The sequence below is a fragment of the Falco naumanni genome, chromosome 1 (genome assembly GCF_017639655.2).
Source record: "Falco naumanni isolate bFalNau1 chromosome 1, bFalNau1.pat, whole genome shotgun sequence".
Taxonomy (NCBI): domain Eukaryota; kingdom Metazoa; phylum Chordata; class Aves; order Falconiformes; family Falconidae; genus Falco; species Falco naumanni.
Window position 1 is genome coordinate 101739142 of NC_054054.1, and position 22897 is coordinate 101762038.

At 46.8% G+C, this 22897-nt stretch overlaps 1 protein-coding gene across 1 annotated transcript in view; it reads right to left on the bottom strand.

Annotated features, from left to right (window-relative positions):
* Positions 1-22897, bottom strand: part of GALNT17 (polypeptide N-acetylgalactosaminyltransferase 17) — a 212449-nt gene that overhangs the window by 102351 nt on the left and 87201 nt on the right. Inside the window, exon 5 of the mRNA XM_040613286.1 lies at positions 22345-22542. Within this exon, the coding sequence (XP_040469220.1) occupies positions 22345-22542 (198 nt within the window). The remainder of the gene's footprint in view (positions 1-22344; positions 22543-22897) is intronic.

Genomic DNA, 22897 nt, shown 5'->3' on the forward strand with positions numbered 1-22897 from the left:
GCATCCTTCACCTTCAGCACCTGGGCGGGAGAGAGAACTAAACCACCATTCCATTTTTAGGCTGCGGGATGACGATGCTCTTCATCTTGTTGAAGCCAAGTATTAAGTCACTAAAGATCCGAAGAGTTCATTCTGCAAAAGCATAAGCCGTTCGGTAATACACATTCACATCTAGTATTAAATTGGTCATACAGAAGACCTTTGGAATTAGTTTTTAAAGTTTAGCCTAAGCACAACACTGCAGATTATTTCTCATCGTTTCTCCCTGTGTTTTGCAGGGAACAGAGGTAGGTCTGTGGAGTCCAGATCATAACGTGCAAGCATGGGAAAGGGGGAAGGGGTGGGGGGTGGGGAGGAGGAAGAGCAGAAAAAAGGGTTTAACAAGGAGACTCTGCCCCCAGGAAACTCTTGTACAGGATAGTGCAGTTAGCTGACACAGGCCAGACATCAGGATACAGCCAGCAATCCTCCCATTCTGGTTAAGTTAATTTTCTGATTCATTTCAAAGCAAGCTCTGCCCAACCTCCCAGCTCCTCAGCATGGGCACACACCTCTTCTACCAGAAATCCCAACCCACACAGCCAGCAAGTCACCATTTGGACTTACTACAGACTGTCTCCCTGCTTAAAAAGCAGCACAAGCAATAACCTGTGCTGAGGATGTGCTGCGCCTCCAGGTACCCAGGTGTCACCGAGGCAATGCATGGGATTCCCACAGAAAGACATGGGCTGCCTGTGCATGCCTAGTCTTCTTTCAGTCTCTGTTCCTACCTCACTTAAGAGAAGCAGAAGGCTGCAGAAAGAGCTTCCACCAGACAGGGTGTGCTTCCGCTGCTTATCGCAGGGACGCTGTGCCTGCCGTCCCTGCCCCGAGCTCTGCCCACACGCTGCACCGCTCAGCCCAGAGCTGCCGAGCTCACACACAGCTCCGCTGAACTCACCGCACAGCTTTTGGCTGGCTCCAGGCGGAGAAAGAGCAAACATGCCTCCATCCACCACCTTCGCCAGGACTAGTGGGACAAGTGACAGCCCTTGCCATAAGAATCCAGGGAGCACCATCCGCCAAGGGGCAATGGCACACCGAAGGGCTCAAGCAGCCTGACACTGCCCAGGGCTTCAGAGACCAAGTGCGCTACTCCTCAGAGCCAAGCCCTCAACTCTTCTTTTATTCTAAGCTACAAATCACCGGAGGTTGCTCTGGGGAAAATAAATAAATAAATAAAATAAAGGTTATTTTCCATTCGCTTGTACACAGCAAGAAAGATAATGCTGGTTAGCTTTAGAATAAAAATGCCACTAGTTATTTATCCAGGTGAAGAATTAGGTATACTGCACTAGCTAGCAAAACCTCAATGAAAAAGTAAATCCTTAGGATGGAGTGCACAGGGGAAAAAAAGATTAATTGATTTGTGACTACAAGGAGGTTTATTCAGAACCATATTTATCACTACAGTGTTTCTGAATTCAGTAGAAACTCTACTCAATTTTGTTCTGCAGCCTTTCTTTGCTGTTAAAGGAAATACATCAACAAGAAAAGAGAAATGACACTTAATTTGAAGGAGCATCACCTTGCTTTAGAAAATAAACTAGACCCAGAGTTGCAGCTCTGGGATATCTCCCCACCATTCACACCCAGGTGGGATTTGGCAGAAAGGCAGCATTTCTCAGCTGACAAAAATGAGAGCATCATTATTACAGCGGAGGAACCGAAGACTTACATTCTGATTTTACTCACTTTTCACCTCAAGGTGCTGATGTTGACAAGTCGCTTGGAGTAGAAGATAGGGGGGAAAGGGAAGATGCGTATTTTTCTCTCTGTGTTAACTTCTGCCTCACTCCCACTTCTGCAGCAGGAGCGCCCGTGGTCCATAGCCTGGGGTCAAGGGGTCCCCACTTGCTTGGTGGGCTTCAACTCAACGGCAGAGTTTGTCCACACCTTTAAAAACGCACTATCTGGAGGCACCAGCTGGGGGCTGTGCTATGACACAAGGTCTCACACAGCTGAGAATATACTCGCATTTCTATAAAGCAGACCAAATTACCCCGTGTCTGAGGTTCAGCACTCGTTTACATACACCAGCGCTGTTGCCATCTACACCAAAACAAAGAATTGGTCAGCTCTCGTGTCCCTGCATTTAGAAATCGCTCTGCAGAACAGACCTGTCTTTAGAAAACCTCCAGCTAGTGCCACTTCTGTGCACGCCCCGAAAGTCCCTTTGCAAACACAGGTGAACCCCAGCCACAATAGGGCTGTTACACCTGTAGCACAGAGAAACTCTGATACCAGAAGCAGAGATAACTGACCCAAGCGCAGGGAGCCAGGCAAGCCCCCAGCTGGTGAACCCTCACGGATTCTGGCACCAAATCCCCTGATCCCCGTGTCACTCCTATGCTGCATGTTCAAATATGCATTTGCTCATATTTACCCACTGTGGCAAATGGGACTTTGTTAAAATACATAGAGATTTCAATACCATAAAGACAGGTTAATCATTTATTTATTGTTCGCTTCTTATTTCAGAAGCCTGAATTGCACCGTAATTACTTAAAGAGAGGCTATAAAGACCCAAGCTGTTTGTCTAGCAGCCTCATTTATTTTTGCATAGTGAAGAAATTACTCCCCCCAAAATCAGAAAAATAAGAAAAATACCCTTGAGTGCTTCATCCAATTTTAAAGTAAGCGATGTGTTAGTTCACACAACAGTGAACAATTTAATTCTCAATTAAGGGATTAGATCAAACAATAACTCTGGACCATTTGGCATAATGCAAGCAACTTGGAAAGGAACAGGCACCGCTCCGCAACGGCAGCAAACTCTCTTCCTACACAAACCCGCCGCAGACACCCAAGGTTTCCTTTGCAGGCTGAAAGCGAACAAGAGAGAGCAAGGAAATAAAAGCAAGCAGAAGGAAACTGGGCTGCCAAAGACTTCAGAGGCCCTAAAACTGAGGGAAACCTCGACGGCCGGCGCAGGGAGCCAGGTTTCCCAAGAGGAAGGTGAAGCCTAGCCGGACCGCCGGAGTTTCACCCGACACTGTCCCGTGCCAGCCTGAGGGAAGCAGCCCCGGAGAGCAGCCATCAGGAGGAGGAAGGAGAATGAATTAGGCAGCACATGAGAGCTGCAGCTCTGTCACAGACGTACCTGCAGCTTCCTTCTCCCCACAAAGTACTTAGGACTTCCAACATTTGCCTATTAAGCCGTCCCTGCACAGTCCCAGACGTCTCTTGCTGCAAGCATTTAAAGCCGTTTCCCCTTAATTCCCAGTTCTCTCCGCTTCTTCTGGAAAATGAGCCATGACACATGAGCCATTTACAACGTGCTGCAACTATGACATTGGTTTTATTTCCATGGCAACTCTCCCCCTACTCTCCTCAACTTATAGATATGCATTCCCAGCAGAGTTCGGTTGCAGACACAGATCATTATATTTAATCTGAACGAGTGTGTACCTGAGTTGACTTTATTTCATGAAACCGCGTAAGAAATTACATTTCTCTCACTATTTCCTTCTCTCATGTCCCAGTGTCATTACTTGCAGTGCCGTGCCATTACTTGTTGGCATTTTGCATCAGTACATAATGATCCAATATCAGATAATGTTAAGATGCAAAACCCACTCAAAACACCAGACAGCAATTTTCTGCTCAGTTTCCCAATTTAACCTGAATTGATACTACATTGTAAGTTTGGATGAGGTTCAGGGAGTACTCTAATTATAACAGCATCTTGGGCAGCAGCAGTCACTTGCATCCTGCCTTTTTGATACTGGCCTTGATAGTGCAATTAAAAGGCAAAAGAAAGAACTTCTTTCCAAGATTTTTCCTAATGAACAGTAGGAGGCCCTGATGTTAAACCTCCTCCTTTGATCAGGCTGCTGCCTCCAGCCCAACGTAACCCTCAGCTCTAATGGAATTCATTATGTTTTATAAATACTCACTTCAAATATACACATTTAACTTCCGCTTCCAAGAAGACAGCAGTGTGACGATAGGCACACCCGGCACCTCCACTGTCTCTCTGCAACTCCGGCAGCAACACTTACTCAAGTTTCCAAGTTAAAGAGTGTTTTCCCCCCTCTCCTAACCACTAGCACTGCAGATCTTCTCCTATTGAGTCAATTCTGGCCTTTTCTATCCCAGAAGCCACGGAAAAGAGTCACTCAGCAGGTCACGCGCGACGGCAGCGACCCAACGCGAGCTGGGGTATTAACCTACTGACCTGAGGATAACAGGAGACAACAGTGAAGCAGATGGACATAACCAAAGGAAGCTTCTTTTCCTGCTGTCAGACCAAAGAAGCAGGTGAGAGATGTGCTGACCCCACTGGGCAACCCCCCTCAGCCACAGCAGCCCCCGCACGGAGGCGGAAGGCACAGGCAAGGGGGCCCTGCACTGCACTCGCGGGCTGCAGCACGTACTGAGCCCACAGGGTCTGGCACAGGAGCTCCTCCACGGATAAACCCTTCTTCCATGCGCATCACTGAGAGAAGCACCTGATGAGGAGCAGACAGCTAGGAGAACACCTTCTTCATTATCCTTTTCCCCACTAAAACTGTGCATCAGTTCAGCAAATAGCGCGGTGCTGTAGTGTACCCCCATATTCCTGCGTGCTGAGCATGCACACAGCCCTGCTGCTTACCCGAGGCTGGATTTGAACCCGAGGCACTTACATGAACAACTCACATGGTGTGTGATTAAAAAATAATTAAAAAAAAAAAAGTGGGTAGAGATTTCCTAAAAGAAAACTTGGAAGTATTCTTCCCAGTTGGAAAGCCACTGGCAAGAGCTGCCTTATGTGCAGCTTCATGGCCAAATAAAAGAAGAAAGCGGATGGGGGTTGGCACATGGAAAGACAGCATGATTGTTCAGAGCAGTGTTTAGCATTTTATGCTGCCTTCATGTGAACTCAGCTGGTGGCGATTTCTGCATCCCTAGTAACCCCTTTTAAGCTGATACCCGTGGATAGTAGTTTCTGCATCCCTAGCCAAGTCTATAAAGATAACAGAAAATACACCCACTGTGTTCAGTTAAAACTGCCCCATCTTGCAGAAATGAAGCCTAAATGAGACAAAGCCAGAGTGAGATGTAAATGAAATAAACCCAAAATTTGCTAGTCTAAGATAGGTTATTTCTTTGATGCTATCAGAGATGCATCTTACCGTTTTCCTCAGAAACTTTCTCCACATTCACAGAAGATACCAACGACAGATGAACAAAAACATTTAGGACACACATAAGTTTAAATTGACATATTAAAACAAAAGCCACAATACTGTTTTGTCACACATCATACATGCTCAAGCAAGACAACACATGGCTTACACCATGGTCACGACTACTACCCACATAGACATGGTGTAGTGCGACAATTCTTCATCAGGTATGAGGTGATACGAGGCGAACTGAGAATCCGAATCATAAACATCCCCTGTGCAAGTGCAGCCAAGTACCAAACCCCAACCTGCACAAGGGACCGCATCTAGATTTTAAGCAGCTACCTCCCACCACACACATGTACTACCACACACTCCATATTACCAATTACGGTGACAGTCAAGAAACAAAACACTTTCAGAAGAGGAGAACAAGAAAGACTTCAGCATTTGTTTGTACTCTGCACTGGATACAATGGGATATTTTTTTTTTTTTTCCTGGGGAGTGGGGAAAGGTGACCAAAGGACAACACTATCTCAGGGCAAGCACACTGAATATCTTGTTCAGGATATTCAACCAGGACATCAAAAAGGGCAAGCAGCAGCTGAATCCAGAACACGCCCTGTGCATCCTCACCACAACATCAGCTATTGTATTTTGCTTCCAACCCCTTCTCATGTTTGATAAATTATACAGATTAGAAGAGCTCTAACCAAAAGGCCTGGAAGCATATCCCAAAACACTGAACACTGACCTGGGACCACACAAGCTTTGGTTTCCCATTTTCTAGGTCACTGCTCTGAACTGAACCAGGCTGCATCTTGCTCCCAGATAAGAAGTTTTACACAGCTCTCAGAAAACCAAAACCAAAAGCCTGAGGCAAGTTTGGCTGCAACAGCTACAGCACCACTGAAATGTCATTTTTGAAAAACGGCAAAAAGAAGGAATTCAACCCAACGCATTCCCACCTGCGCTCCAGAGGAGCCCTCTTGGGTACCACTGCTTGGGCCAAGGGTGAGGGCATCACAAACTCTCGCTTCGGGCACCAGGCCTGGGCTTCCAACTTAAAACCCCTTTTTTGTCTTTTTTTTTTTTTTTTTTGTCTTATCTCTGCAATTTGCCTTTAATAAATCATTTTCCTTGAAAATAAACTGCTCCACTGTGCTGTTCACTCATGCATAGGAAATTAAAATGTGTTATAAAACTAATTTATGCGCCCTGTTGGCCACAGCGCCTGTGGAATATGCCTCCCCTGACACACACACTCAGGAAGCATTTGAACATGTTTGATCTGAGTCTTGCTAAACATCATTAGAAACAGCTGAAAAGTTTTTAACTTCTTTTTTCCCCAAAAATTAAAAACTTCATTAAAATGGACATTTACACCAGGCTGGGGCAGGGTGGGGGAGGTACCATTAAATATTCCACCCCTGACGAATCTCAAAACATTTTCACTTTTCAATACCGAGGGTGCAAATTGGCCCAATTTCTTTTCATTAGGACTTGTTATATTGTTCTCGCTTCCTTTAAAAAACTGAACGAGAAAAAGAATTGCCAACAAGCTTTAATTTTAATTGATTCTTATTCAATCCAATGAGGTCATGCATGTTTAATTATCATCATCCTTATTACAGATGGAAAATCAACTTCCTCTGATGTTGCTATGTTAATTATCATCTCATTTGTTTAGCAATGGCATCTAGACAACTGATTGAGATTACGGCAAACAAACAGCAAAAAGACCTGTACAGAAGCCATTACAAACAGTGGCCACGATTCAGCAAAGTACTTTGCTGTTTAACACATTTAGCGCCATTTAAACATCCCTGGTTAGGTCTTCAAGTTAAGAAAACATGCCTGAGTGTTTTTGCTGCACTGCACTTTCAGTAGAAGAAAGAGGAAAAGCGGGAAGAAAATATCATCACATACATTTAACTGATGGGAACAGAGGTGCAGAGTAATTAAAGATGAGCCTCTGAAAGGGACAAAATGTTTCTGAAATGCAAGGCTGTTAGAAACACCAACTCAGGTCTCTTGGGTTAGACTGATTGCGAGGGATAAAACATACTCTGGACAGATTTTCATAAATCCTCTGCAGCTCCAGTAAATCATTAGGCACCTATATACCTTTGCCAATTTGTCCCTTAAGACTGTTAAGTGCCAAGCTGCCTGTTACTGGTGGTAAGTTTTCCTCCTAACGATGCTGTCAATTCAACACTTTTAAAAAGTGAGCCAGGGGACAGATCTGAGAGTAAACAAAACCAACCAAAAACCTGCCGACAGACTGAAAATGCTTCCTTTACTTCTTTTGCTTCACAGAGAAGATAGGTAAACTTGATGTTAATCTCTGCTCCAAGCAAGCATAATTCTTTTGCATCCAAATAAATTGTGGCATCTAGGAGTACAGTTATAGCACATTAGTGCAATGATGCGCGTGACCCAAAATAAGAACATGAGGACCGGGAGACTCTTCAAAGCAGCTGGGTGTACATATCTTTGAAATGGTTATTAAGTTCATTTAAGTACCAAATTAAGCAAAGAGTGGGAGGAAAGACTGATGAAACTATAATTTGATCTCCTGATCCAAGCTTAACCTTGGCTTGGCACCACTGTCTGGTTTTATACTTATTTTTAATTTAGTAATGCTCTGATGATTTATTTCTGTATTAAAGTCTATTTCACAAAAGCACAAAAAGAAACTACTGTATAAAAAGAAAATGCTCCCTCGCAGTTAAAAATGGACCTATTTTACTAGACATGCAGGGATTTCTTGACTAAGCTACCCATAAATCAGCAAGAGAAGGATTGATCACTGGAAAAAAAGCAAGACATACTATATTGTCTTTCTACAAGGCTATTCCTTGCTAAAATGGAAAATGTGCCACTGTTGTACAGCCCCGGTAACTAATAGGTCTGCAAAGCTCCTTGGTTTACATCAAGACCTCCCAAAAAATCCCAACCATAACAATTTTACCACGTGCGGCACTAAGAGTCCCTGCTGATCGCTGCTTTGCTGTCCCGGACGTGAGGAGGCCATCAGCCTGGTGCCACAGTCCAGGAAAACTATTAATCTTTTATTATACTTGTCCTCATGAAGGCCCAAGTGATTTTCCTTGGCAATAACTGCAAGTCCCCATCCCAAAATCAGCTGGAACAACCCACCATGGCTAGCAGCAAGCCAGCCATCTGCTTCCCCTATCTCCTCCTTTCTGTTCCAAAAGTAACTGGAATCTCTCCTTTCCTCTTCTTCCACTTTCCACTTTATTTTTAGAGCATCCTTCAGTCAGAGCTCAGTTCCCCACCAGTAAGCAATACTGCATAATGTCTGCTTTTCTCTCCTTACAACCACATTTTCTTCCAGCGGAATTACAGTGGAAACATTACATCTGTTGAGCAGTGGACAGAGAGCTTTACAATGTGAAGAAAACCAAACATCACGTAGATTAGATAGATCTAGATCCTGAAATTCACTCAGAGGAAGGTGAAATACCTTCCATAAAACCTTGCCATCTAAAAGCAAAACAGATTTTTTTTTTTTTTCCTCTCTCGGAAATGGTGACAATCTCATGACTGCCCACATAAAAGTACAGATGCCTACGGACAAAGAAAAAAGCCAAAACCCAGTGCTCATGCCGTTTATTTCTTCTCTGTATTTTCAGCCTGCTTCTGGGCTGATACCCGCACAGCTGTCAACTGAAGCAAAAAGATAAGCCTAACCACTGGGCTGATACACCATCAGTTACCAAGTGTTCACATCCCTTTCCTTCACCGAAAAAAAAAAAGGCAAGGCAGTACGACACCCCATGTCACTGTGAACGCTGCAGCGAGACTGAGAAGAGAAAGGAATGTTCAGGAGAACGACTCTCAGCCACCCCATCCTCCATTATAAACCAAATTAACACCTGCTTTTCAAGCTGATAGAATAAACATTATAATGGCAGCACTCGTTCTTACGACCAACTGTTTGATTTTTCTACGCAATGCAAACACACGCAGGCAGGAGCAGCTTTTCACACACCCATTTTGCTGCATGAATTAATCTGTCCGAACAGCTTCATATCAAAATCTGTCTTATCAGCCCTTCCAGTGCACACAGCCCACCAAGCACCAGGGAACATCCCAATTCCCTCTACACTTGGAGAAAAAATAACAAGCTGCATCCCCAAATCCCTTCTCGGTGCCAGCCTCTGCTTCTGCCTCTGTTTTGGCAACAATCATTCTCAACACGTTCCATGGTTCAGCTCCAGCCCCGCTCAGGACCGCCACCAGTTCCAACATCCAAAGCAGCTCCTCCCCTGGAGACTGCGGTTCTCCAACTCTTCTGGTTTTCTGCCTACACAAGGTTTGTACAGAGGATTTCACAAAACTGCTTCTTGGCACCCTGCCTTAGATCATTTCCCACACCTAAAGAAAAATTTCTGTCATTGTAATAGGAAAAAAAAAAAAAAAAAACCCAAAACTATTTCTTTCCCCTAAAAAAGCAGCCAGAAACAGGAAATCACAGAGTCATTAAATCCCACGTGGAAACTGCATTTATGGAGAATCTCTGCCGAGCTCTGGGAAACCTATCAGGATGCTCTTTTCTCCCAGGGCTGGACTTGACAAGAACATCGATGCTAAACAGGGAGCGTGAGAAGGCAATTATAAGGTGTGCATTTGTGAAAATGATTGATGGCTTTTCTAATTGCAAAGAAAAAATAGAGCTGTGGTGGTGGGGGCAGCAATGGTAACAGAACGGACGGTTGCCTTTTCACACATCAATCTAACGCTTAGCAGAGAGCAGAGCTCTTTAAAAGCACCTCTAGGTAGGGACTTCAGGAAGAATTTACGAAGAGCAGCAAACCTGAACCTCCCTCTCTTGTGGAGGTTGTTTCGGATGCACCGTGGAGGAGCCCACCCCATGCTGAGCCAGGAAGCCCACCTTATCCCAGCGCAGAAACCTCCTGTTCAGCGCAGTTCTCCCATCACAGACCAGCTTGCCCCAACTACAAAATCTCTGAGGTCTTATGGCACCACGCAAAGCCACTGAAAGGCATTCACTTAAACACTTCATGTCTCCCCCCACTCCAAAACTGTTTTTTCCTGAAGGGAAACCACAGAGAGTGACAGAAGGGGTAAGGAAGGAGATGGCCATGCTCCGCTGGTGTCCGAGCAGCGACGCGGTGCTAGCAGGCAGTGCCGCAGGCTGCGCTGGGTTAACGGAGACACCACGCCAGACTCTTACCGCTGAAGAAGGACCAGGCTAAAGAAGGCCAGGATGGGCTGCAGGGCAAGGCAGACAAGCCCGGTGCAGAGCCCAACCTCCAGCCCTCCTTACCGACAACTCATTTCTTTGCTGTGTCAGACTTGAACCAGTTCCCTCCTTCCTCGAACAGATGGGAGTTTGCCCAGGCATTAATCGGAGCAAAGCGAGCACTAGTCAGATTACGCTAAGAACAACCCCAGCCTGACGCTCATTAGCAAGTACCTGCTCATCTTCTAAGGAGCAGAGCAGCTACAAGGCAACTGGGATCTGAGAAAGGTGTTCATTAAACACCACGGCGCACAGCACAGAGAAACCCAACATCCTCAACCATCATGTCAAGGCAGGGACTTGGCCAGAGAGCTAACCACAGCAAACAGCTCCCAGCCTCCTGTTTCCCCCGAACAGTCCTTTGCTCTGCCCAGATCCTCTCGGGATTGGATGCACGGTCGGTTTCTGATTTGGGGATCCCGGAAACCTTAATGTGCCGTGAGGACTGTCCCTCACCTCACCCTCCCTGCACGCAGGATTCAAGCGCAGGGGCTGAAGCGACAGGGCTCATGGCAGGGGAAGCAGGAGCAGTGACAACCCAGCACCTCACCAGACCCGTTAGGATCAGCACAGCTGATGCTCCTCCGAAAGCTGCCACGCAGCAGGGGCTCACCAGGCAGGCACCCCCTGCCGCGGCACGAAGCCAGACACCCGGCAGTCACTGCACACTGTCATGGAGAGGCACCGGGGAGAGCTGCAGTCTGGAGCCTCAAAACCCAGCAATGAGAACGTGTTCGTACGCATTTTCATTGACATATGAATGCAAAAAAAATCACGGGCAACACCATGGGCTGCCAGTCCCCAAGCTGTTCTTTGAAGGGGTCCAACACACGTAACTGCCAAGGGCCGTGCAAGCACCAGCCTGGCTGCAAAGGCAGCAAACACCAACTTCTCACATCTTCCTCCCCAAAGACCAGGAGGTGGGGAAAGGGTGGGTGCATCTGCATGCGTATGGGGGTGGGGGACCACCACCCTGCAGTGCCATGCCTCCAGGAACCCAACAGCCAGCCTCTTGTCAAAACTCTTCATTATTCCAACCTGCAATGCTCAGTTTGAAGTTTGAGCTTCTCTGATGTGTCACTTCCCGTGACAAATGATGGGGCCATGGGACCGTATTCCAGAGACAAGCAGTCTCTCTCTCAAAGCTCGGCATTCAGCAGCGATTCTTCCATCCATAGGATGCACGTGCACAGCCCACCACGGAGAAGAGCAGTGTCTGCTACAGACCAAACCTGCACCCAGCTCATAGCACTCTCAAAGGTGCTGCTTGATCCAGGCATGAACCAACTGTAAAACAAATCCTCCCAGGAAAGTCTGGTCTTCAGAGTAACGGTGACTGACTGGAGAGAGCTGGCAGCCAGGACATCTCTCACACATGCCAGAACACCCACAGCATCGCTCCCCTCTGCTGCCCCCAAGTCACACCCTACCTACAACTGTGCCCTGCCACATTATCCCCTCCCTTTGCCCCCTGTGTGACTCTCACCTTATCAGACGTCCTTCCACACCTCCAAGGTCCTCAGGATCCCACAACTGTGCGTTTCTGGAGCTGCTGGTCCACACTAGCCCACTAGCCCCACACATGCCGCAGCAAGGCAGGGGACTGCTGCCCCACACAAGGTGGTCTGCGGCCTTGATCCTATCCCACCGCAAAGCAAGCGCCTCCACACAGCCCAGCTGGCAGTGGTACCTCCAACTTCCCTGAGAAGCTCTAAGAAACCAAAACGAAATGCCAGAATTTTAAAATACCCAAAACCACACACAGGCAGGCTCAGCAGTGACCTGGACAAGTGACAGCGGCAGAACCACCAGGAACTCACAAACCCGGCCTTCTCCAGCTCTTTCCACTTGCAGATTCCCAAAACAACGTGTTAGCCCCAGGACCCAGGGGTGAAGAGGTGGCCACGGCTGGCTGGGCTGGCCAGCACGGCGACGAGGCATGTGCGATGGCCACAGGTGGCCAAGGTGAGCACCCAAGATGGGACCGCGGCCACCCGCCCCGTGCTGCCCAAGCCTGGGTTTAAGGGACAACCCCCACGACACGCTTTGTCCTTTAAACCCGTGACATGCAACCCCGCTTCCCACAGCAGGCGCACATGCTGTACAAGCACCATGCCAGCGCTCAGCACGTTAACCTCGAGAAGGTCGAGGCGACCCAAGGCAGAGCAGCGAGCCAGAGCTCTGGGCATGGAGAGAGCAGGGCAGTTCATAAATCCTCCGCTGCTCACAAGCAGAGGCAGCTGGGAGCTCCCATGGCATCAAACACTGCTTCAGCCGATGGATATGATAATAAGGATCTATTTTTCTTTTAATTTAAACTATGCCTATTTATGTGCCACTGACTGAAAAGGACAGTGAATTAAAGTGCACATGAAAGAAAATCATAGCCCTCGGCACTTGCTCTCAAACACTCTTTTAAGTCTGCCTGATGAAGGGCAGCTATATTTTGTCACTGAGCGCAATCCGCTCGATTATCACTTCTTTATTTTGAATACCCACCTCCAAAGTCATTAAATACTTGCTTCTTAACGAGAAGAGATTGGTTTTGGCCAATAAATCACTTAAATGCCATCTGCCAAAGCAAAAAAGACATTCAAAGAGCCAAATTCCCCCAACTCCTCTTTGCATATTTTCCCCTCAGTTTCAGATTTAGAGAGAAAAGACGTTTGTATAATCCATCAACGGCAGCTTTCTCCTAGGGGGAGTGTGAACAGACCACAGAAAAGGCGCCGTTTGGCTTTGACTTGCAAAACCACTTCATGGACTACTTTGAAACAATCCAGTCAGCGGGATATGAGCTCTGTATATTGGTGTTGCCCCAGATTGTTTTTGTTTTTATTCATAAGACTATTTCAGTGAAAACAGGCTGTCTGAAGCTTAATTCTACTAGAAATTGTTAAATAATTCAATACCCATCTTTTCTGTCTCTTTAACGCCTCTGAAAAATCAAAACCCTTCACAAATTAAAGGCCAAATCCTGTTTACTCTTTCCTTTTCTAAAGCAACTTTGACATCAGAAAAGGCTGTTTTTGTGACTTGGGCTCAGATTAAAAGTTCTGATAGTGTGACTTCTTTTTTCAAATCAGGAGTATGCTTTTTTTTTGCTTTTTTTTTTTTCTTCTTTTCTTTTTAATCAAAATACTTCCCTTGTGCAAAGCTTTAAAAATACAAAGGCAAATGCTTCCAGTATGGTCAGCTTGCTTTCTTTATAGAGATTGGTTACATTAACATTTTATACCAATAAATTATGACTCCCCTCAGGAAGGAGGATTTGCTCCCTTTCCCTGCACCCCCTGGTCACCTCCCGCAGGGACAAGCCCGCAGGCTAACCGGCCCTTGCCCACTTTTAAAGGCTTTTCAGGAAGAAGCCCCCTTTGACTTCAGTGCTTGGAGGACTTAAAAAGTTTTACCTACAGTAACACCTTCAGTTTGGCAAAGAGCCGCGGTTTCAATGAAAACAAGCTCCCACTCAAGGCTGTGAAGGGCTCCTGGCTGCAGGAGGGGTTAAATGTGCCCCAGGCTCTGAATTCAAGGGATGGGGGGCTCCTCCACCCCAGCACAAGCACAGCTTTCTCTGGGCACCACCCAAACCCCACTCCAGGCTCCAGCATGGTCTACCTAAAAAGCGCACAAATGCTGCCTTCTCAAGGTCACTTGGCCAAAGTGGCCAAGTGCAAGCCCCTTCTGGTCCCTCCGCTGTGTCCATGCCATGACCCGCTGGCATCTACGACGACAATATCGGCCACGATGCTCAGAAGCTGCAAAACCAGAAACACTGATCCTTTGCTCCAGCAGCTTCTCTCGAGCTCACCCAAAAATCACGTGGCTTGTAGGGTCTCCATGCCCAAACCCTGGTGTTTGGGGGGAACCTCAACGTGTTTCAAGTGGGGTTTGGGTCAGCCCCAGCTTCTGGGTGCAGCCAACATCTGCAATCCCAAGGACAGTCTTAGAAAAACAGAGAGACCTGAAACAACACACAGCACTACGCTGCGTGGAGACTGTTGGTCATCTGGTTACGTACACTTGTATCTCAGGAGCACCTTCAAGCACAGGCTTTATAGTCTTTCAAGCAGTGACACATAAATCTGTTCGTCTTGTAAAACCTGACACTATTGCAAATTATTAGACACCCTTCTTTAATGCTTTGCACAAAATTATGTAATATTAAAAATGACCAGATGAAGAATTTATTGTAAAAATGCTCAACACCAGCAACCTCAGCTTCAAAACGGCCAAAGCTCACAGCAGGTATCTCACACCACAGGGAATCTCTGTTAAGTTTAAGAGCTTAAAATTAGCATGCTAGTGAGTGGAAGTCACTCTGTACAGTGGGTTAAAGGTATCAGGGAGAAGTGAACCTCAAAATAAAAATCAAGAAAGTCAATGAAATGGTTTTTTTTCAATCTGTGGCCTCAAATCATCACACACACAAAAAAATTATATATAACTCATGACTAAAAGGAAAACTCAAACTGAGAAAACTGAAAACGTTCTTGTCCAAGTACTTTTGAAGGTGGTAAAGCACTTGATGGTTTTAATTTAATCCAGAAATGGATGACAAAGTTATTGAGGTCACGATTCTGACCTAAACCTTCCCACTCCTAGATTCTGAGCCCAAACAAGACTGCCCCAAATTGAACACTGATGGAAAAAAATCCCTCTATTTCTTCTTCTGTTAGCTTGTTTTCAAGTTCTCAGAGGCCAGCCCGGAGTGACCAAACCTTAAGAGTCACATACCTGGAAGCACGAGTCTCCAGCAACCACACTACAGATGGATGGGGTTTGACTTGTTCAGACGTTTACACAAGAAGATGCTTCTAGAAGCTCTCTTCCCAGAAGCACTAACAAAACTTTGCCTGTGGAAGAACATCCGTCCTGTCCCCATGCTGGGCTGAGGTCTGGGTCAAGGTACCTGGGGGCCAGGGGGATTTTTGCTGTAAACCCGACAAGAGGACGCTGAGCTCCGGGACATGCAACTGCAGCCCTGACAGGGCTTGCCGGAGAACCAGGCTTCAAGGAAGAGAAAGCATCTGGGTGGGCAACACAGAGCTTTGCTTTCTGTGAGCTGTGTGAGAAAAGAGGCTTTAGAGACTGAGATGGATCACCAGTACCATTATCTTATCTTTGCATTTGATTTAAATTTTACATGAAGCTGCTAAAGAGCTCCATAAGCATTCTGCAGCTGCTGTGACATTCACACACATCCAGTCCCTCTAAAGCGAACACCTGCACACAAGTATCTTCCCAGACATACCAGGTGAGCTTTCCACATGCAAGTTACCCTTCCCACCCCACGTCTGGCTCCTATGGAAATCAGCTGTCCCTTAACTTCCAAAGCAGGTATGCCAGAAGAGTGGGAACATTTCACAGCTGCCCTCATACAGAAACAGGAATCTTCCTGCAGTTCATAGATGTTAAGTCACAAAGCACTCATTTTAAAAATATTCAGCAGTTTGTACAAATAGTTTTCTCGGGAGTTTGAGCTTTTTCAAAACAAACCAACAGAAACCCAAGAAATAATCCTTGAAATTCTGCCCTTTGCTCGCATCACCTACGTTTAACAGTCTGCCACGTCTCTTGAGCTGCTACATGGCTCCTGGTAAACTGCCACACTGAGTACTCAAATGTTGGTGGAAATATCTGCGCTAGTTTAAGCAAACCTGTCTAAACCTATCTGTCGAGGTTTTGATGTGCTGCTGTATCATGCTTAGCCCTGCAAAGGTGGAGACGTGCTAAGGGAACACGTTGTTCTGGACGTGAAGATGCACTTGCATCATTGTGAAATGATGCACAGCAACATTTCACGTCGCTGCAGAGGTTATTCCCGAGAGCTCTGTTACTCCTGTGGCTCTTTCAGGGTGTGTGCATATCCTGTGTGGAGAAACGTTTCAGAGTGTAGAACGGTTTCCTGGAAGAAATTTCAGTGGTTATACTAAAACAGGAAAGAACACACCATTTATTTGATTAAAATAAAGAAAACACCCAAGTTTTTTGTGCTTTTGAAAGTCATCACGGGATGGATGGCTGCTGGAAGCACTCAGGAAAAACAATAGCTAGTGGTTTCTGGAATTAAATATATATTGAGAAATAGAAATACATATAAACATAGGTAACAATAATAATCACCACAAATACCTCCAGTCTTACTGAAAATGAAATGCACAGCAACCAGAGTGGGAGATGACCTCAACTCCATTTGCAGTCTATGACTGAGGGAACGGTTTATATTAAACACCGCCAGCATTTTGTTCAGCGGTAGAATTAGGCACCTCCCCCCCACCCACCTGACGCATTCAATAACCCAAAACCCCTCCGATTTTTTTCCATCTCAACCTCCGCATCATTTACACAACCGAGATGAGAGTTCGCTCTTTCATAAGTACGTTGCAAGAGCAAATTCATTAGCATTTGTGAGGCTGAGATAACAGGTAATTAGGTGGGTTAATTCAAATTATTTTAATCTTTAAAAAACCCAAACCTAACAGCCTTTCCATTCTTTTACAATCCATAACTCTCAGAACCGATTTCCTCCTCGCGGTGAACTTAATACTAATTAAATGAGCTTTTGTCTTCCAACATCAGTAAAGATTAAGTGCCACATAAAACAGCTGCAGCAAAGCCCCATCCAAAGCCAAATTTAACCCCTGAGCTGCCTCCCAGCTGGTGCCTCACGCACTGTGTGCCTGGGAAGAGCCGCTTTTGTCACCTCTGAAGTCACCCGAGGGCTTCTCCTTCAGCCCCAACACATTACAGGGGGTCGCTGCTAATTAATGGAGCCATTCAGCAGCGCTTTTACCTCTTGGACTCAACCGATCTGCCTGGCCAAGTGTGGAAAATGCAAAGAGAAAGTCAGGAAACACATTATATTGTAAATAATCTATCAGTTGGGAACTGTGGGGTCACAGCACTGTCAATGGACTCACAAACCATCGACAAGCAGCAAAGATTCAAGTTTCTTTTCTCTCTGGTGGGATACATGAACTACTGCCAGTAGAAAAGCGCGACGACCCCAATTTCCACACTCAGGTAAGTGCTCCTAATCCTCACGGCTGCTTAATATGCACCATTTGCTTGCTTGGCTTCTTGAAGAGACACAGATGCAAGAGTGCATTTAATTGTTTTCCAGAATCAGACCCCTGGAGCCATCAATATCTCACATATGTAATTATAAATCATGGGTCTTGCAGCCGAAGCGCAATCAGCACATCTAGCTGTAAATCCTCCAGATATCAGCAATTTCTCCAAAGCTGCTTTTTGACAAAACCTGATGCAGCACGAACTAAATAAGTCAGGCAGAAGAAACTGCTGGCATTGAGGTCCGCAGCCCACCAGTGCTGCACCACTGGACAGGCTCGGGGCCCCAGTAAGCCCCCCAAAACCTCACGCTCTGCCAGGTGGGAAATGAATCATTCCCAGAGATCATTAGAAGGCAGACCCCACCCTGGGACACCCCAAGTCCAGATCAGGTCATCGATCTGGAATTCACAGCATTTCCAAACAGCTTTTATGGACCTCTCACTGGACATGGAAAGCATCATCTTTCTTCCTTTTTTTGTTGACACACAGGTCTTCCAGACTCTCAGTAAACCCTGAGCAAGGTACATCATTAATAACAAAGGACTGGTTATATCCTGGCTATATCTCCTGGAGCAAAGTATGCCCAGATACATAATGCTGCAAGCACGTATTCATTTATACACACACGTTAGCACCATTTGAACTAGGAAATCAAAACAGCTCTGCGAGAGCTTGTGCTGATGAAGATCAGGATCTATGGGATGGCCATTTCATATGTCACTTACTGTCTTGCCTTCTGTGAGAACTAATTTAGACATGATACACTATGCTGTAATCACAATTTTATCTTCTGGGCAGAGGAGGTCTGTAAGCCTGGCAAGGGAAGCCTCGCTGGGAAATGCACGCACAACCGAGTGCTAAGAGTGAGGGTACCTTTGTGTATCAGGATTTTAAGTGTTAATGAAAAAAATAAATACAAAAGAAGATGTATTACAGAGCCTAGGTATTGCGTCAGCATCCCTCCTAGGCACCGAGAGAGACTATTTCTTGCAAGGGAAGTTATTGGATAAAGCACGAGCCTGGAGCCAGTTTGAGACTGGGCCATATTTTAGATGGGTTTCATGCCATCAGCTCTTTTTGTCTGGATAATTATATCTTGTGAATTATCCATGAGAGAAAATTGTCTCCAAACACATTCACACAGCTGTCTGTCTCCAGTCTCCATGGCGGAGTATTGGGTAGAGGCTGCCACACCAGGGCTCACAAGCACGCTGGAGCGGCTCTCGTGGGCTGGGGAACTTCTCTTGGGGCTGCCATGGTCCCTACGCACCAAAAGTAAAAAAAGAGTAAAACCAAAAAAAAAAAAAAAAAAGGAATGAACTGTTTTACTTTGCTCCCACTCTTCTATCCTAAAAAGCTTCTAAAAAACTAATGTACCTCTGTATACTATAATTTCAGAATTTCCTCTAATCCCATGCCTAATTACATGGAGCACTGCACTAGTATCCCTTCCACACAAATATTGCTATAAAGTGTACAGTTTTCATAGCACTATACGACAAAAAAAATAACTGTAGTCATTTATTTCTGGTCTGTATGTGGTTACAGAACATAATGCAATGAGACAGTATTTTTCATTAGCTTTTTGTTGTGGACACTGCCCATTTATCTTTCTCATAATCCTTCCCCCAGTGCATGTTAACAATGTTATTTTAGTATGTTGTTCAATTATTTAGCATCGCTGGGAGGCTGCTGGGTCTGTTAAGAAGCCCTCTCCCAGAGCTCGCTTTGGAGGCAGTGCCCCTCCCCCTCCCGGTTCCCCTGAAGCCCCGAGTCCCCCGCACCACGGCCTCCAGCACCCATGCCCACATTACAGACGCCTTTAACAAAGTCAGAGTGGACGATCAGGTCCCACATCCCTGCTGCTGCCAGTCAGGTGTCTCCACAAGCCTCCTCTGATCTCTAATTCATTAGTGGCTCATCTCAGCAGCACTGGAGAGCCCAGCAGGCAGACCCCTGGCATTGCCAGGCTGTGGGTGCCATGGGGCTCCCCACACATCAGCTGCTCCTAGGCTGTCTCATCAGAGATGAAAATGGATGCAACTGGTGCAGAAAGATTACAGGAACCCCAGAGCAACACCTCTCACACCTTCCCGCTCGTCCTAAGCAGTAACTGTTTGAACTCTGCTTAAAAGCAGAAATACGAGGCTCAATATCCAAATTTTAGCACCATGCACGGATTTTTTTTTTTAAAGGTAAAACAAGCACCAGAACAACTCAATACGAAATTCTGCCCAACGCAAGACAAGTCCCACAGCAAACCCATCATTCCTACAGCAGGGGATTAGAAGCACATAAAACCTCCAGGCACCGCTTGCTTGCAGTACCTGCTGGCTCTCAGCACTGAAACAAGAAAAAAAGCATGTCGGTAGATCTGGAGTTGTGCGTAAGCATCCAGCATCCCTGTGACCCCATGTACACTCCTGGCCTAAATCATCTTAAAAATATGACATCCTCCTAGCACTAGGCACTGACCTGCCCACCCTGCCTCTTCACAGTCACTCACCCCTTCGGCTCCCCATAGCTCTCGCCCTCCTCAGTCCATCACCTCTCCCCCCTGCCCCTCTCACCTGCCACCAGGCACCAAGGGCCACAAGGCAGCCGGTCCCTCCCCACCTGCCTCTGCTGCAGCTCGCCCCCCGGAACCGCTCCCCTCAGCCCACGGAGACTGAAATTCAAATCTTGTTCTTGGAGGACAGCAGAACAGGAGGTTTGGGTGGTCCAGCCTCCTTGGTGCCCCTTGCCTGACAGGTTTTGAGCTGCAGCAAGCTCCCAGGCTGCTGTCACAGCCGCAGGAGACATCCCGCACGGCAAAGCTTGCCTGGTTTCTCCCAGCTAAAGCAGTTTAACAAAAGAGGCTGCTCTTCCTTGCAAGTCTTTCTTGACTTTTACACCCACTGGCCAAGAAAGGCTTATCTCCCAACAGAGACGCTCCACTTCCATCCCCCTGCAGAGGCACCAGCGTGGGCAGCGCAGTGGGGCTGCCGTGGGCACTGCCAGCACCGCGCTGCTGAGGGCTTCCCAACGCCTCCGCTCACCTCCTGTATACCCCAGTCCTTCAGCCCCTCCTTGAACAAGGCCAGCAGCTTGCATTTGGTTAAAATAACTGTTTATTGCTCATAGACTTGATTCCTTTCCAGAATAAACTGTCAGTTCCTCCACTGACAGCTGAATATGCTGTCTGGAACAAGGGAGCCCAAAGGAATAAAATAGGTCTCTGTGTAAATGGGAATAGATCCCATTTCAGCATCCAGGGATTATATCATTGACCAAAGCACAGATATTTTGGGTCAGGATTCAGATCAGGCACAAATTTGCACATATACACTGCTCTAAAAGATAACAAAAAATGTTTTTACAAATACAAGCGAAAAAAAACAGAAACAAAAGGAGGGCAAGGATAAGCTGCATCCTTTATCGGATGCAGAGGGGAACAAAGGGTGACAAAAAGGCTGAGGTCCTTAATGTCTTCTTTGTCTCAGTCTTCAGTAGCAAGACCAGTTAGCCCCAGGGTACTCAGCCTCCTGAGCTAGAAGACAGGGACAAGGAGCAGAATGAAGTCCCCATAGTCCAGGAGAAAATGGTCAGTGACCTGCTGCTCCACTTAAGACATGTGCAGGTCTCTGGGGCTGGATGTTATCTGCTCAAGAGTACTGAGGGAGCTGGGGGGGGAGCTCACCGAGCCGCTCTCCATCATTTACCAGCAGTCCTGGCTAACCGCGGAGGTCCCAGTGGACTGGAAGTTAGGAAATGTGATGCCCACCTACAGGAAGGGCTGGAAGGAGGATCCAGGGAACTACAGGCCTGCCAGTCTGACCTCGGTGCCAGGGAAGGCCATGGAGCAGACCATCCCGAATGCCATCATGCAGCATGTGCCAGACACCTGGGGCATCAGGCCCAGCCAGCACACGCTTATGACAAGTAGGTCCTGCTTGATGAACCTCCCCTCATTCTACAAGATGACCCACTCAGTGATGAGGGAAAGGCCATGGATGGGTCTACCTGGACCTTAGTAAAGCCTCTGGCACCGCTTCCCACAGCATCTCCTGGAGAAACCGGCTGCTCATGGCTTGGACAGTCGTACTCTCCACTGGGTAAAAACTGTCTTGGTTTAATGGTCAGATTTGATGATCTTAAAGGCTTTTTCCAACCACAACGGTTCTATGCATCTGTTATATGCCCAAGGACAAGCCTTCTCCATATTAAGTGTCACTTCTGGTACTTAGGGGCTCTTAAGGGGAGGTCATTGCCCTCTGCATACCGAGCAGCCCCCGTCTCCCACCCACACCCAGCTATTCCCTCTCCTCCTCAAGTTTTGTCCAAATGGGCTTGTCCCACACCTGAAGTCTGGAGGGGCTGGACAACCTGAGATATATTTTTACAAAGTTTGGCCTGAGAGGAAACATACTTTTTATTCAAGAAAAAAAAAAAAAAACAAACCAGTGCTGTATTTTGTGAACTCAGGCTCAGTTCATGACACAGGAATAATCAATCACCTTATTCCTTATGACTTGCAAAAATTAATGCTGTAATTAAGGTGAAGTGACTTTGTCATATGCAGTTAAACGTAAGACTGTACAAATCTACACAGTTCCCATACTCCCCCAGTGGTTTTGCACATTGTTACCAAATAATACCCCTTTCCAAATCCCTTCATCCTCGCAAGACCCTTCCTGGCATGTGTTCCAGCCTCTCTGAGCCAGCTCACGTTATGACACTACATCCAACCCCCCAGGCTGGCATCTCATTTATCCTCCTGCATTTTGCCTTGCTGCACCCCACCGCCGCAGAGCGCGCAGCCCCCAGGCTCTGTGATGTACCTGATGGGCAGCGAGGGGTCTCCGGCATCCCACCAGTCCTTGGGGGGGCTGATGTACATGCACCACAGCTCCCAGCTGTACCCATGGGCAGAGTTCTCGTACCGCTGCACCTCGAAGTTGTCCTGCTTGATGTTGTCTATGGAGGGAAGAATGACCCTTCTCCGATTTTCCTGAATTCGTGAAAGCACCGGCTCAGCCCTGAGTGGTAAAGAGAAGCAAAGCGCAGGAAGACACAGTTAATTTCTCCCGTAATTTGTAGATGAACACCGTAGCTTTCGTACAGCTTGTGCACTTAAATGAGGATAAGAAAAGAGCCATTCCTGACACCATTCAGTCAACAGAAGGGAATAACCGATCCCTCTCTCCTGCAACATGCCAGCCTCTGCCTCGCCCTTCCACTCATCTGGGCTTTTATCCGTGTGCAAATGGCACAGAGGCAAAGCAGTCATGCTACCAAGTCTAAAAGGTTATTTCTGAAAGGCTTGCCCAGCCTTGTCAGCTACAAGGGAGATGCTCCACCTGGACACGTCCCTGGCGTGGAGCTGCCACGGGA